Source organism: Panthera pardus, unplaced genomic scaffold (assembly GCF_024362965.1).
Source record: "Panthera pardus isolate Hobbes unplaced genomic scaffold, ASM2436296v1 HiC_scaffold_6, whole genome shotgun sequence".
NCBI lineage: Eukaryota > Metazoa > Chordata > Mammalia > Carnivora > Felidae > Panthera > Panthera pardus.
In genome coordinates this window covers 74,252,986-74,268,729 of record NW_026526991.1, presented here as the reverse complement: position 1 = coordinate 74,268,729, position 15,744 = coordinate 74,252,986, and the positions used below count along the sequence as shown (strand labels likewise).

General features: G+C 38.2%; 1 protein-coding gene and 1 pseudogene across 5 annotated transcripts in view; one reads left to right on the top strand and one right to left on the bottom strand.

The window, feature by feature from the left end:
- Nucleotides 1-12,369, top strand: part of CUNH12orf40 (chromosome unknown C12orf40 homolog) — a 263,127-nt gene extending 250,758 nt beyond the window's left edge. For all 5 annotated transcript variants that reach the window (XM_053895208.1, XM_053895206.1, XM_053895210.1 and 2 more), the window contains 2 exons: nt 1,220-1,302; nt 11,718-12,369. In XM_053895208.1, the coding sequence (XP_053751183.1) occupies nt 1,220-1,302; nt 11,718-12,080 (446 nt within the window). In that variant the 3' untranslated portion in view covers nt 12,081-12,369. The remainder of the gene's footprint in view (nt 1-1,219; nt 1,303-11,717) is intronic.
- A 232-nt stretch (nt 12,370-12,601) lies between these two features.
- Nucleotides 12,602-12,714, bottom strand: LOC128775159 (U6 spliceosomal RNA; annotated as a pseudogene).
- Between the last annotated feature and the right edge of the window lie 3,030 nt (nt 12,715-15,744).

The window sequence follows — 15,744 nt, the reverse complement described above, 5'->3', positions numbered from 1 at the left end:
TGTCATTTCTTCCTGGAATTTCTTTTGAGGAGAATTCTTCTGTTTCATCATTTTGGCTAGTTTTCTGTCCCTTATGTGTTGTAAAAGCTCGTTGTGTGCCTTGTACCTGCAAGAACTGCTATATTAAAGAGCAGTCATACATGTCCAGGGCCTGGCCCTTCAGGAGGTGTTTTTTGGAGAGTGTTACTTGCTCCCTGTTGTTGTTGACTTTGGTTACTTTATCTCCCTACTTGTAGAAGTAGAGAGCCTGACATGAGGCTTGAACTCATGAACCATGAGATCATGACCTGAGCTGAATACCAAGAGTTGGGTGCTTAACTGACTGAGCCGCCCTCGCACCCTTCCTTGGGCTTTTCTTGAGAGGAAACCCATTTTCATAGACAAAGGGACAGGAATTGTTGAAGCTACTGTTGACTTACAGTATTTATGCATTGTAGGGAGTTAGGACCTGCCTCTTAGGTGCACTTTTAAACTTTACTTGCAATCAAGTTGCAGTTATCTGGTTGCAGTTACCTGGTTCCAGATAATGAACCAGATAATGAAAGAATATTATACTGGATGCTCTGAATTGATTTTTTTCATACAGTTTTGATTGTACAATTAATCTTCATTTACTGGATTAGCGCATATCTGCATGTTGGGATTTAATAAACTTGACTTATTCCTCTTTCTGCAGTTGACACTTCAAATTATTTGTTTATATGGGGTACCTGGGTGGCTCAGTTGGTTGTCTGACTTGGGCTCAGGTCATGATTTCGCAGTTTGTGAGTTTGAGCCCTGCTCGGGCTCTGTGCTGACAGCTCAGAGCCTGGAGCCTGCTTCAGATTCTGTATCTCCCCCTCTCTCTGCCCCTCCCATGCTCATCCTCTGTCTCTGTCTCTCAATAATGAAGAAATGTTAAAAATTTTTTTTAAATTATTTGTTTATAATAAATGGTTCATATATTGGGAAAAAACAATCCAATATTCTTTATTATCCTTTCTTTCCTTATGTATATACTCTTATTTTACTTATAGATACAAATGTTTTAAGTATAAAATCCATAATACTATCAGAAATGCAAGCTGCCCAAGTATACAAAATTTTAACTAGTTTTCACACACTTTATAGCTCTCTGTAGAATGTTAACTAAATGTATTTTACCGGCAAATAGTTTTGCCTATGTATATACTTTGTATATATAAATACCATTCTTCATGAATTAAATCTTTATTTTCAGATCTTGATTCTTCACAGAGTAGTCAATCTACCAGTTATTCTCCAAGGCCAACAGATAGTTGCTTCAGTTCTAGTTCAGAAATGGTAAGTTACATTTTTTTTTTTTTTTTTGCTTATTAATTTATGCTCTGCTAATTTAGAATTGCTTATATTTTTCATAGGTTACCTTTACATTCTAAAAAATTGTCAATAAATAGTGAAAATTTTTTAAAAATATTAAACACTTCAAGTGTAAGAAAAATATAAACAAATGTAAAATTGAAATGTAAATATCATTCATTCATTTATAAAAATGATGTGTTCATTATTATTTACCAAAGCCACTCTTATCAAGGATAAAGTTGGATTTCTTTTGAAATGCTTTTTAAAAGAACCCACTTAGAATAATTAAAAACCTAAAACAACTAAGAATACATAGAAAAAGTCTGAAGGCTTAGATGAAGAAAACTATAAAATGTTGAAGAATGTAATCTGAATAAATGGAGTGTTATGTCCTCATGTTATGTCCTCAGTGGGAATGCTGCATTTCTCACAAATCACAGTTTAAATGGAGTTCTCCTTCATTAATTCTTCCATGTTCACTTAATCTGCCTTTTTTTTTTTTTTTTTTTTTTTTTGGTAGTGTCTGCCTCACTGTCCAAACGGCTCTTTCTAAGGATGGACACCCGTGGCCTCTATCTTGCCAATTTTAATGGGCATTTTTAAGTTTTCATTTTATGAGAACTAATAATATTAGTAGAAATTATTTTCTTGTTTTAAAACATGTTCTTTCTGTTTGCTTTTGTGATAATACACTTATCTTGGGTTTCCTTCATACCTCTTTGAATTCTACTTTATGGGGCGCCTGGGTGGCTCAGTCGGTTAAGCGTCCGACTTCGGCTCAGGTCGTGATCTCGTAGTCTGTGAGTTCGAGCCCCGCGTCGGGCTCTGTGCTGACGTTCAGAGCCTCGAGCCTGTTTCAGATTCTGTGTCTCCCTCTCTCTGACCCTCCCCTGTTCATGGTCTGTCTCTCTCTGTCTCAAAAATAAATAAACGTTAAAAAAAAAAATGAATTCTACTTTATGCCTTTGATGACTTCTTTTCCACCCTTCTCCCTATATAAATGTAATGTTTAGGGTTTGCTACAGGACACTTTTCTTCTCTAAACCTGTACTCTAAATGTTAGATGATGTTCTGTATTCCATCAACATATAATATCTGTCTCATGACAGTTTTCTTCTTTGTCATTTTAGCCCAGATGCTTATTTAGATGTCCAATTTCCTATTTGATATAGCTTCTTGGATATTTCACCAAAATCTCCCTTTATTTTTGAAACATTTATATTTTTATTTGAGAGAGAGAGCATGCAAGCAAGAAGGGGAGAGGAGCAGAGAGGGAGAGAGAGCGAAAGAGAGAGCGGAAGAGAGAGAGAGAGAGAGAGAGTGGAAGAGAGAGAGAGTGGAAGAGAGAGAGAGCGAAAGAGAGAGCAAAAGAGAGAGAGAGAGAGAGAGAGAGAGAGAGAGAGAGCCTGTCTCAAGCAGGCTCCACACTTAGTGTGGAGCCCGATGCAAGGCTCAATCCCACAACCCTGGGATCGTGACTTGAGTCGAAATCAAGAGTCAGATGTTCAAACAACTGAGCCGCCTAGGCGCCCCTCCTTTTCTTCTTTCTCTTAAACTGAACACCCACAGGTCTTTGCCCCAGCTCAGTTTTATTGATAATTCCCATATTAGTAGATACCTTTTTTATCCACTCAGTTGCTCACGCCAGAAACTTAATTAACTTTGCCATTTCTTTCTGGCTCATCATTTTTTTTAACCACATTGTTTCCATCACTTCATCCAGCCAGTTCTATCTCCAAAATAAATTGCATATTTTATCTACTTCTCTTAACTTTTGCTGTCAGTATGCTAGCCTCAGGTACCAGTATATTGTTCTTGCACTATTGTGATGGTCTCCTGCGAGATCTCTCTACTTATACTCTTGTCCCACTTTCTTCTGTTAGCAGTCATCATGATCTTTTGAAAACCTAAGTTGAATCGTGTTATTTCTGTGTTTAAGTATTCAGTGGATTTATGTTTTACTTTAGAATCTAACCTTCTTAGGGTGGCTACAGGCCATGTGTAATCTGGCCTCTGGCTACATCTCCAACTTCTTTTTTTTTTTTTTTTTTTTTTTAAATTTTTTTTTTTCTTTTTTTTCAACTTTTTTTTTTATTTATTTTTGGGACAGAGAGAGACAGAGCATGAACGGGGGAGGGGCAGAGAGAGAGGGAGACACAGAATCGGAAACAGGCTCCAGGCTCCGAGTCATCAGCCCAGAGCCTGACGCGGGGCTCGAACTCACGGACCGCGAGATCGTGACCTGGCTGAAGTCGGACGCTTAACCGACTGCGCCACCCAGGCGCCCCTACATCTCCAACTTCTAATGTTCTCCCTTTTACACCACACTTCACATGTACTGACTTTTTGACTTTTCATTTTCTTAGCTTATCATTCTCTTTTCTGTTTCAGGGCATTTGTAGATCCTATTTCCTTTGTCTTACTCTTATTCATCTTTTAGTCTCAGTTCAAATATGTCACTTCTTCTGAAAGCCCCTCGTTGGCTCCTCAATCTAATCTAGCCTCTCAGTTATGCTTTCAGAGTGCTTCATACTTGTTCTTCATAAGGCTTTTCTCAATTTATAATTAGATATTCATATGCATGATTATTTGATTAGTATTATTTCCACCCGTGAGAATGTATGCTTTAAGAGGGCAGCAACCGTGTCTACTTCACTCACATTGCAGAAGCTAAATGGATATTTATTTTCTTGAATAAATGTATTGAGCTTGTTTTTTCAAAGTTGTGCCCAGCCAGTGTCAATGTTATTTCTTGGGCTTACTTTTTCTATTTTAGTGCCAGTCTACTGCAGCCTACACCTTATTTCAGGGTTTTTATGTTAACTTTGCTTTTTTTTTTTTTTTTTTTAAACCTAGAACAGTCATTACTTTTATATTGGAATTTTAGTAAAAAATACTTTCGTTAGTTCAGTAATTAAAAGATAAATTTCTCTAAAAACAAAAACAACGGGTGCTTGGGTAGCTCAGTCAGTTTAGCACCCGACCTCGGCTCAGATCATGAGCTCACCTGCATTGGGCTCGATGATGTCATCACAGAGCCTGCTTTAGATCCTCTGCTTCCCTCTCTCTCTGCCCTTCCCTTGCTTGCACGCACGCTCTCTCAAAAAAAAAAAGATAAAATTTTTCATGAAGTTGAAACATTCGAACTAGCAAATTGAAATCTACACCTATTAAAAGTTCTTAAAATTTAACTTTTTTAGATAACAGTTAAGATACTTATTCTTATTTAACTTCTTTTGTCTATTTGATTTGATTTTCCATTAGCTGATACTCTCCTTAAATTATACTTTTCATGAAGCTGGACCCATAAAAGATAGAATCTAGATATTTTTGAACTTAATGAGTCAATGAGTGAATTATTTATTTGTCAATTCTTTGTGTGAAATGGTAGGGGGATGATGTAGCCTATTATGAGGATTGAGAACAGACAAAATTCCCTTTTCCTTTCTTAGCTCTTCTGCATTTTTAATACAAGGATTATTATTGTTCTTGCTATTTTATTTTATTTATTTATTTTTTTTTTATTTTTTAATATATGAAATTTACTGTCAAATTGGTTTCCATACAACACCCAGTGCTCATCCCAAAAGGTGCCCTCCTCAATACCCATCACCCACCCTCCCCTCCCTCCCACCCCCCATCAACCCTCAGTTTGTTCTCAGTTTTTTAACAGTCTCTAATGCTTTGGCTCTCTCCCACTCTAACCTCTTTTTTTTTTTTTTTTCCCTTCCCCTCCCCCATGGGTTTCTGTTATGTTTCTCAGGATCCACATAAGAGTGAAACCATATGGTATCTGTCTTTCTCTGTATGGCTTATTTCACTTAGCATCACACTCTCCAGTTCCATTCACGTTGCTACAAAGGGGGCCATATTTCGTTCTTTCTCATTGCCACGTAGTACTCCATTGTGTATATAAACCACAATTTCTTTATCCATTCATCAGTTGATGGACATTTAGGCTCTTTCCATAATTTGGCTATTGTTGAGAGTGCCGCTATAAACATTGGGGTACAGGTGCCCCTATGCATCAGTACTCCTGTATCCCTTGGATAAATTCCTAGCAGTGCTATTGCTGGGTCATAGGGTAGGTCTATTTTTAATTTTCTGAGGAACCTCCACACTGCTTTCCAGAGCGGCTGCACCAATTTGCATTCCCACCAACAGTGCAAGAGAGTTCCTGTTTCTCCACATCCTCTCCAGCATCTATAGTCTCCTGATTTCTTCATTTTGGCCACTCTGACTGGCGTGAGGTGGTATCTGAGTGTGGTTTTGATTTGTATTTCCCTGATAAGGAGCGACGTTGAACATCTTTTCATGTGCCTGTTGGCCATCCGGATGTCTTCTTTTTTTTTTTTTTTTTTTTTTTTTTATCAGATACAGATTTTATTTTTATTTTTATTTTTTTTTATTTTTTAATATATGAAATTTACTGTCAAATTGGTACCGGATGTCTTCTTTAGAGAAGTGTCTATTCATGTTTTCTGCCCATTTCTTCACTGGGTTATTTGTTTTTCGGGTGTGGAGTTTGATGAGCTCTTTATGGATTTTGGATACTAGCCCTTTGTCCGATATGTCATTTGCAAATATCTTTTCCCATTCCGTTGGTTGCCTTTTAGTTTTGTTGGTTGTTTCCTTTGCTGTGCAGAAGCTTTTTATCTTCATAAGGTCCCAGTAATTCACTTTTGCTTTTAATTCCCTTGCCTTTGGGGATGTGCCGAGTAAGAGATTGCTATGGCTGAGGTCAGAGAGGTCTTTTCCTGCTTTCTCCTCTAAGGTTTTGATGGTTTCCTGTCTCACATTCAGGTCCTTTATCCATTTTGAGTTTATTTTTGTGAATGGTGTGAGAAAGTGGTCTAGTTTCAACCTTCTGCATGTTGCTGTCCAGTTCTCCCAGCACCATTTGTTAAAGAGACTGTCTTTTTTCCATTGGATGTTCTTTCCTGCTTTGTCAAAGATGAGTTGGCCGTACGTTTGTGGGTCTAGTTCTGGGGTTTCTATTCTATTCCATTGGTCTATGTGTCTGTTTTTATGCCAATACCATGCTGTCTTGATGATGACAGCTTTGTAGTAGAGGCTAAAGTCTGGGATTGTGATGCCTCCTGCTTTGGTCTTCTTCTTCAAAATTACTTTGGCTATTCGGGGCCTTTTGTGGTTCCATATGAATTTTAGGATTGCTTGTTCTAGTTTTGAGAAGAATGCTGGTGCAATTTTGATTGGGATTGCATTGAATGTGTAGATAGCTTTGGGTAGTATTGACATTTTGACAATATTTATTCTTCCAATCCATGAGCAGGGAATGTCTTTCCATTTCTTTATATCTTCTTCAATTACCTTCATAAGCTTTCTATAGTTTTCAGCATACAGATCTTTTACATCTTTGGTTAGATTTATTCCTAGGTATTTTATGCTTCTTGGTGCAATTGTGAATGGGATCAGTTTCTTCATTTGTCTTTCTGTTGCTTCATTGTTAGTGTATAAGAATGCAACTGATTTCTGCACATTGATTTTGTATCCTGCAACTTTGCTGAATTCATGTATCAGTTCTAGCAGACTTTTGGTGGAGTCTATCAGATTTTCCATGTATAATATCATGTCATCTGCAAAAAGCAAAAGCTTGACTTCATCTTTGCCAATTTTGATGCCTTTGATTTCCTTTTGTTGTCTGATTGCTGATGCTAGAACTTCCAGCACTATATTAAACAGCAGCGGTGACAGTGGGCATCCCTGTCGTGTTCCTGATCTCAGGGAAAAAGCTCTCAGTTTTTCCCCGTTGAGGATGATGTTAGCTCTGGGCTTTTCATAAATGGCCTTTATGATCTTTAAGTATGTTCCTTCTATCCCGACTTTCTCAAGGGTTTTTATTAAGAAAGGGTGCTGGATTTTGTCAAAGGCCTTTTCTGCATCGATTGACAGGATCATATGGTTCTTCTCTTTTTTTTTGTTAATGTGATGTATCACGTTGATCGATTTGCGAATGTTGAACCAGCCCTGCATCCCAGGAATGAATCCCACTTGATCATGGTGAATAATTCTTTTTATATGCTGTTGAATTCGATTTGCTAGTATCTTATTAAGAATTTTTGCATCCATATTCATCAGGGATATTGGCCTGTAGTTCTCTTTTTTTACTGGGTCTCTGTCTGGTTTAGGAATCAAAGTAATACAGGCTTCATAGAATGAGTCTGGAAGTTTTCCTTCCCTTTCTATTTCTTGGAATAGCTTGAGAAGGATAGGTATTATCTCTGCTTTAAATGTCTGGTAGAACTCCCCTGGGAAGCCATCTGGTCCTGGACTCTTATTTGTTGGGAGATTTTTGATAACCGATTCAATTTCTTCGCTGGTTATGGGTCTGTTCAAGCTTTCTATTTCCTCCTGATTGAGTTTTGGAAGAGTGTGGGTGTTTAGGAATTTGTCCATTTCTTCCAGGTTGTCCAATTTGCTGGCATATAATTTTTCATAGTATTCCCTGATAATTGTTTGTATCTCTGAGGGATTGGTTGTAATCATTCCATTTTCATTCATGATTTTATCTATTTGGGTCATCTCCCTTTTCTTTTTGAGAAGCCTGGCTAGAGGTTTGTCAATTTTGTTTATTTTTTCAAAAAACCAACTCTTGGTTTCGTTGATCTGCTCTACAGTTTTTTTAGATTCTATATTGTTTATTTCTGCTCTGATCTTTATGATTTCTCTTCTTCTGCTGGGTTTAGGCTGCCTTTGGTGTTCTGCTTCTATTTCCTTTAGGTGTGCTGTTAGATTTTGTATTTGGGATTTTTCTTGTTTCTTGAGATAGGCCTGGATTGCAATGTATTTTCCTCTCAGGACTGCCTTCGCTGCATCCCAAAGCGTTTGGATTGTTGTATTTTCATTTTCGTTTGTTTCCATATATGTTTTAATTTCTTCTCTAATTGCCTGGTTGACCCACTCATTCGTTAGTAGGGTGTTCTTTAACCTCCATGCTTTTGGAGGTTTTCCAGACTTTTTCCTGTGGTTGATTTCAAGCTTCATAGCATTGTGGTCTGAAAGTATGCATGGTATAATCTCAATTCTTGTAAACTTATGAAGGGCTGTTTTGTGACCCAGTATATGATCTATCTTGGAGAATGTTCCATGTGCACTCGAGAAGAAAGTATATTCTGTTGCTTTGGGATGCAGAGTTCTAAATATATCTGTCAAGTCCATCTGATCCAATGTATCATTCAGGGCCCTTGTTTCTTTATTGACTGTGTGTCTAGATGATCTATCCATTTCTGTAAGTGGGGTGTTAAAGTCCCCTGCAATGACCACATTCTTATCAATAAGGTTGCTTATGTTTATGAGTAATTGTTTTATATATCTGGGGGCTCGGGTATTTGGTGCATAGACATTTATAATAGTTAGCTCTTCCTGGTGGATAGACCCTGTGATTATTATATAATGCCCTTCTTCATCTCTTGTTACAGCCTTTAATTTAAAGTCTAGTTTGTCTGATGTAAGTATGGCTACTCCAGCTTTCTTTTGGCTTCCAGGAGCATGATAAATAGTTCTCCATCCCCTCACTCTCAATCTAAAGGTGTCCTCAGATCTAAAATGAGTCTCTTGTAGACAGCAAATAGATGGGTCTTGTTTTTTTATCCATTCTGATACCCTATGTCTTTTAGTTGGCGCATTTAATCCATTTACATTCAGTGTTATTATAGAAAGATATGGGTTTAGAGTCATTGTGATGTCTGTATGTTTTATGCTTGTAGTGATGTCTCTGGTACTTTGTCTCACAGGATCCCCCTTAGGATCTCTTGTAGGGCTGGTTTCGTGGTGACAAATTCCTTCAGTTTTTGTTTGTTTGGGAAGACCTTTATCTCTCCTTCTATTCTAAATGACAGACTTGCTGGATAAAGGATTCTCGGCTGCATATTTTTTCTGTTTAGCACACTGTAGATATCGTGCCAAGCCTTTCTGGCCTGCCAAGTTTCAAAGGAGAGATCAGTCATGAGTCTTATAGGTCTCCCTTTATATGTGAGGGCACGTTTATCCCTTGCTGCTTTCAGAATTTTCTCTTTATCCTTGTATTTTGCCAGTTTCACTATGATATGTCGTGCAGAAGATCGATTCAAGTTACGTCTGAAGGGAGTTCTCTGTGCCTCTTGGATTTCAATGCCTTTTTCCTTCCCCAGTTCAGGGAAGTTCTCAGCTATAATTTGTTCAAGTACCCCTTCAGCACCCTTCCCTCTCTCTTCCTCCTCTGGGATACCAATTATGCGTATATTATTTCTTTTTAGTGTATCACTTAGTTCTCTAATTTTCCCCTCATACTCCTGGATTTTTTTATCTCTCTTTCTTTCAGCTTCCTCTTTCTCCATAACTTTATCTTCTAGTTCACCTATTCTCTCCTCTGCCTCTTCAAGCCGAGCCATCGTGGATTCCATTTTGTTTTGCAATTCGTTTAAAGCGTTTTTCAACTCCTCGTGACTGTTCCTTAGTCCCTCGATCTTTGTGGCAAGAGATTCTCTGCTGTCCTGTATACTGTTTTCAAGCCCAGCGATTAATTTTATGACTATTATTCTAAATTCACTTTCTGTTATATTATTTAAATCTTTTTTGATCAGTTCATTAGCTGTTGTTATTTCCTGGAGATTCTTCTGAGGGGAATTCTTCCGTTTGGTCATTTTGGAGAGTCCCTGGTGTGGTGAGGACCTGCAGTGCACTTCCCCTGTGCTGTGGTGTATAACTGGAGTTAGTGGGCGGGGCCACAGTCCGACCGATGTCTGCCCCCAGCCCACTGCTGGGGCCACAGTCAGACTGGTGTGTGCCTTCTCTTCCCCTCTCCTAGGGGCGGGATTCACTGTGGGGTGGCATAGCCCGTCTGGGCTACTTGCACACTGCCAGGCTTGTGTTGCTGGGGATCTGGCGTCTTAGCTGAGGTGGGTAGGCAAGGTGCACGGGGGCTGGAGGGGCAGGCTTAGCTGGCTTCTCCTTAGGTGATCCACTTCAGGAGGAGCCCTGTGGCAGCGGGAGGGAGTCAGATCCGCTGCGGGAGGTTTGGCTCTGCAGAAGCACAGAGTTGGGTGTTTGCGCGGAGCGAGCAAGTTCTCTGGCAGGAACTGGTTCCCTTTTGGATTTTGGCTGGGGGATGGGCGGGGGAGATGGCGCTGGCGCCTTTGTTCCCCGCCAAGCTGAGCTCTGCCGTCCGGGGGCTCAGCAGCTCTCCCTCCCTTTGTCCTCCAGCCTTCCCGCTTTCCGAGCAGAGCTGTTAACTTATGACCTCCCAGACGCTAAGTCGCGCTTGCTGTCGGAACACAGTCTGTCCGGCCCCTCCGCTTTTGCCAGCCAGACTCGGGGGCTCTGCTTGGCCGGCAAGCCGCCCCTCCGCCCCGGCTCCCTCCCGCCAGTCCGTGGAGCGCGCACCGCCTCGCCGCCCTTCCTACCCTCTTCCGTGGGCCTCTAGTCTGCGCTTGGCTCCGGAGACTCCGTTCTGCTAATCCTCTGGCGGTTTTCTGGGTTCTTTAGGCAGGTGTAGGTGGAATCTAAGTGATCGGCAGGACGCGCTGTGAGCCCCGCGTCCTCCTACGCCGCCATCTTCCGGAACCCCTGTTCTTGCTATTTTAAAAGTCCATAACCTCCTGGGAAGCAGTAGGTTATTATTTTTTTAAGTTTTAATACCAGTATAATTACCATGTAGTCTTATGTTAGTTTCAGGTGTATAATAGAGATTCAACAATTCTATACAGTACTAAATGCTCATCATGATAAGTGTACTCTTATTCCCCTTCACCTATTTCATCCATCTTCCCCACCCACTTCCCCTCTGATAACCATCAGTTCTCTATAGTTAAGCATCTGTTTTTGGCTTGTCTCCTTTTTCTTTGTTCAATTTTTTTGTTTCTTAAATTCCACTTATGAGTGAAATCATACGGCATTTATCTTTCTCTGATTTATTTCACTTAGCATTATAGTCTCTGGGTCCCTCCATGTTGTTGCAAATGGCAAGGTTTTGTTCTTTTTCCTGGTGGAATAGTATTCCATGGTATATATATACCACATCTTCTTTATCTGTTCATCTACTGATGGACACTTGGGTTGGGCTGCTTCCATAATTTTGCTATTGTAAATAGTGCTGCAATAAACATAGGGCTGCACATATCTTTTTGAATTAGTGTTTTTGTATTCTTTGATTAAATGCCCAGTAGTAGCACTACTGAATCATATGGTAGTTCTAGTTTTAATTTTTTGAGGAATCTCTGGAAGCAGTGGATTAATGTTTGAAGACTATTTGTTGGTGTACCAGCTTTGAATTGCAGCCTGCCAATATTTTCTATATTTTAAATTTTCTATAGTGTGAATTTTAGAATGCTTTGAAGTGATTGAATGATTTTTAGAAATTTAAGCAAAAATTTACAGCAAAATTACTGAATTTCTTTTAGCTATCTGAAGAAGAAGATAAAATATCGCAGCACGTTGAAGAATCAAATAGGAGAGCCATCAGAACCAGACAAATAACTAGTAATTTTTATCCAGAAAGGATGCCAAAACCTCCATGTGATGGAATTATTAAAAACAATGCCAAAATTCATGAACAAAATGAGAATCTTCACCACCTCTCAATGAAAGATAATACAGATCGGTTTCCACAGTCTCAGTGTAATTCAGCACACAATTCGCAGAATATAACCAGTAATAACTGCATTCTACAGGTTGCAAGATGTGATGCATGGGTCCAGACAGACAGTGAACCTGTAATGGAAAAAAAATTAGATGCTGCCATACAGTGTGATATAATTTCATAATGTAAATGTAGAAGCAATGTGTCTTTGTAATGTTGAAAGGTGCAGTGAAAATATTAAGGCAGATACCACTGGAGGGCAGGAAATCCTTAAGAACGACTAATATTCTAAAATTTCAGCCTGAGTCTTAGCATTTTACTTAATGTTCAGAATTTCATTAACGTAATAAGGAATGAGAATACGTAGCCAAGCACAAGGTAAAAGTATTTATGGCTTGTTTTAAAACATTTTAATTTTAATGTATACATTAATTTTACATAGAGATTTCTTTAAACACATATGTAGCTAATGTTCAAGATATACATCTATCTTCAAGTTTTGGAAAAATACGTATGTAAATTTACTGTCTATAATTCTCATGGTGATTATTATGATCTATTTATGGATAAAGTATGTTTAATTGCCTCCTGCTGTGTTTTCTTTATTTTCAAATTCAGTGCAGTTGCTTCTATTAGCAAAAATGTTCTAAGATTTTAAGACAGAAAATAATGCTAAACAGTGTCAAATATGTTTTGTAGTCCCATAAGAATTTTGTTAGCCGCTCATATTACAAATTTGCGTATCATCCTTATGTAGGGCTGTGCTAGTTTTCTCTGTGTTGTTTCAATTTTAGTATATGTGCTGCTGAAGCAAGCACTGTTAGCTACTTATATTAAATATTATACCCTCATTAAAATTATGGCATTCATTTTTAGATGAAATATATTTTCTAACTACTTACATTAAATATTATACCCTAATTTAAAAATTCTGGCATTTTTAGACAAAATGTATTTTCTGTTTTGTTTGGATAATGGTTTTTGTTGGTGCTTGTATTCAAAAGAGAATGTTTTTCTCTTTAAGCTATAAAAATATGTCAATGCTTTTCTAAAAGAAATCTTCAACATTAGAAAAAGTATGTTTACTAATTTTAATATTGCTAAGATTCTTTTCAAAAATATTATATCAGAATTTCTCATTTATAAAATATAGTCTTTGTTCCCAATATAACATTTATTTTTTTTGTCAAGATTTTAAATGTTTATACTCTGAAATCAACCATTTGTATGGATGTATTACAAATTATACAGCACAGGACATTATGATAGGTAACTGAACCAAAAATGTAGTTAGGAGTTTCTGTGCCTCTAAAGAAAAGGATAATGAGATATTCCATTGTTACATGCACACATATCAAATCAGTATTTTGTGCAGTAGGAGTGATCTAAAGCATAATGATTTAGAAACACTAACAGCTGATGTTTAAAAGGTAGCAGTCTTCAGTTTTTAGCTAGTTTTAGGAAGTTATTTTTGCAGGCTCGGGAAACTCAAAGAGCTCCTGAGTAATTTTCTTAAGGTACAGTAATCATCTTCTGGAAGTATATTGGTAGTATTTCAAATGCCAGATTTTCATTGTGATTTTAAACAAAGTATTCTGTCATGGATTGATTATCCTGAGCAGTATTTTGCAAAATAGGACCCAGCAATGAAGACCAATATAGAAAAAGAAGACCTTCTACCTGTGATACTAGAATAAGATTGAGCTGTGAATCTTAGCTTGGTTTCAAGTATCAAATACATGGATTTTTCCCAAGTACTATGCTAATCAAAGTCTAGCAGTATTGAAAGCACATTAATGACAAAAATCTACATGTAGTTACATTTTTGTCAATATCATAATGTGGCAGTTCAGCTCAGTAAGGTAAAAAGGAATGTCAGGGCTTTTTAGTGCAGTGACCACACATAGAAGAGGGTAAGGTACAGTGTAGTAAAGAATGTAAACTTGCCCAAAAGAAGATCTTCCCTTTGCTCTTGGCTTTGGGGATGTAATCTCTATACCCTTGGAGTGTCCTACATGCCTGATAGAAATGTCTTTGTTAGCTTGGGGACCTTGGACCAAGCTAGATAGTAACAGCGTGATTTAGAATGAAACCTTAAATCAAGCAGTCTCAGCTCAACTTCTTAAGGTTAGAAACTGAGGTCAGCATGCCATTCTGATGTAGCCCCAGTAAAGACTCTGGACCCTAGGGTTTGGGTGAACTTTCCTGGTTGGCAGTACTATATGTTATCAGACAGTGATATCAGGCAAGTCTATGACTCCACAGAAGAGGTCTACTAGAAGCTCTTCATTTATTACTTTCCTAGAATCTGTCCTGTGTGTTTCTTCCCTAGGCTGATTTTAATCTGTATTCTTTCCCTGTAATAAACTGTAATCGTGACTATAACATCTTTCAATGAACTGAGTCCTTGTAAAGCAAGTTATCAAATTTGAGGGTGCTCTTGAAACCCCTAAAGAAAGGGTAGTTTTGTGGACTGTTCCCTAACATTGCAGTTGCTAATTCTTTAGGTGCTTTAAGATGATGCATATATTTGGAAAGGAAAGTGAATATGGATTGACAGAATCAAAAAGACACATCTTACATAGTAGAATAGATTGTAGCATACTTCTTAAAATCCAATATGATTTAGGTTTTCCTTTGGTGAAGCCATTTAAATGGAAAAAACAACAGAAGTAAGCAGCTTTCTTTCCATATTCACAACTTAAGATTTATAAAACGAGTAAATCTTAACTAAGGGTTATCCAAATGAAACGAAATGGAAAGCTCAATGATTATGCACACATTTGTATTGTAAACTACCAATCACAGTGACTGCAAATAAGGTATGTACAGTCAGTAACGGCTGATGTATATGATACTCATCTGGAGTTGGCGCTTAACAAATTTATAAAACAGTGATTTTGGCCAGCATTAACTACTCTAGTAATTTGCCATCTGTAATAATATGAGGCTATCTTTAGGGATAGTCTCATGTAATTTTCTTTTTAGCACTTACCATAATTTTAATTTATTTGTATAATTTCTTGGTTAATGTTTATTTTCCCCATGACACCACATACAGCAGTGTAGCAAATGCTGTCATTGCTCTGCTCACGCTTCCTTGGCACTTTCCATTTAAATACATGCCAACCTGATTTCCAACTGACAGCACCTGTGACTTATTTCCTGAGAGGTTTCTCTTGGCTGCAGACATCTGTGTTGACCATGTGCAGGCAGACAGGAAGTACCAGGGTGTTTGAGAGAAGTCTTTTAAAACAATGACTGATGGAAGTTGGTGGGTAAATACTCCAGTTCACTGTCCTCTTTGGCAGGATAACTCCCTCAGAAACATTTTCTGCACCAAAGTTTGACACACAGACCTGTAACATTAACATTACTATTGTGCAGGAGTTAGAGGTGCAGATTCTTAGAACCTACCCCCAAACTACTGAAACAGAATCTCTGGGGGCTGGGGATCAAGAATATATGCTTAAATGGATGATATTTATGCACTCCAATGTTGGAGAAACACTATCCTTACAGAGTTCCTCAGAGGGTTAAGTTGCCTACAAAGGTAGCTTGCTTGGTAATAAACCCTGTATTAGCTTCCTTTCTTTCTTGTCTCATTTTCCTACTTCCCTACAAGTTTTTCTTAAAATCACAGCTCCCATCCCTCCACCCCCCCCCCCCCGCCCCCCAATGCTGCCCAAGACTACATGCACTTAAATGTTGCTTTGAGTTTTGCCTTCTAGTTTGCTTCTGGGAGAATCCATATTGACAGGGACCATGACGAATTGATGAACGAATTTTCTTTGTAGATGTGATTCAAATTCTGACATTGATACTTTTTATAGTTTTACAGTTTTCTA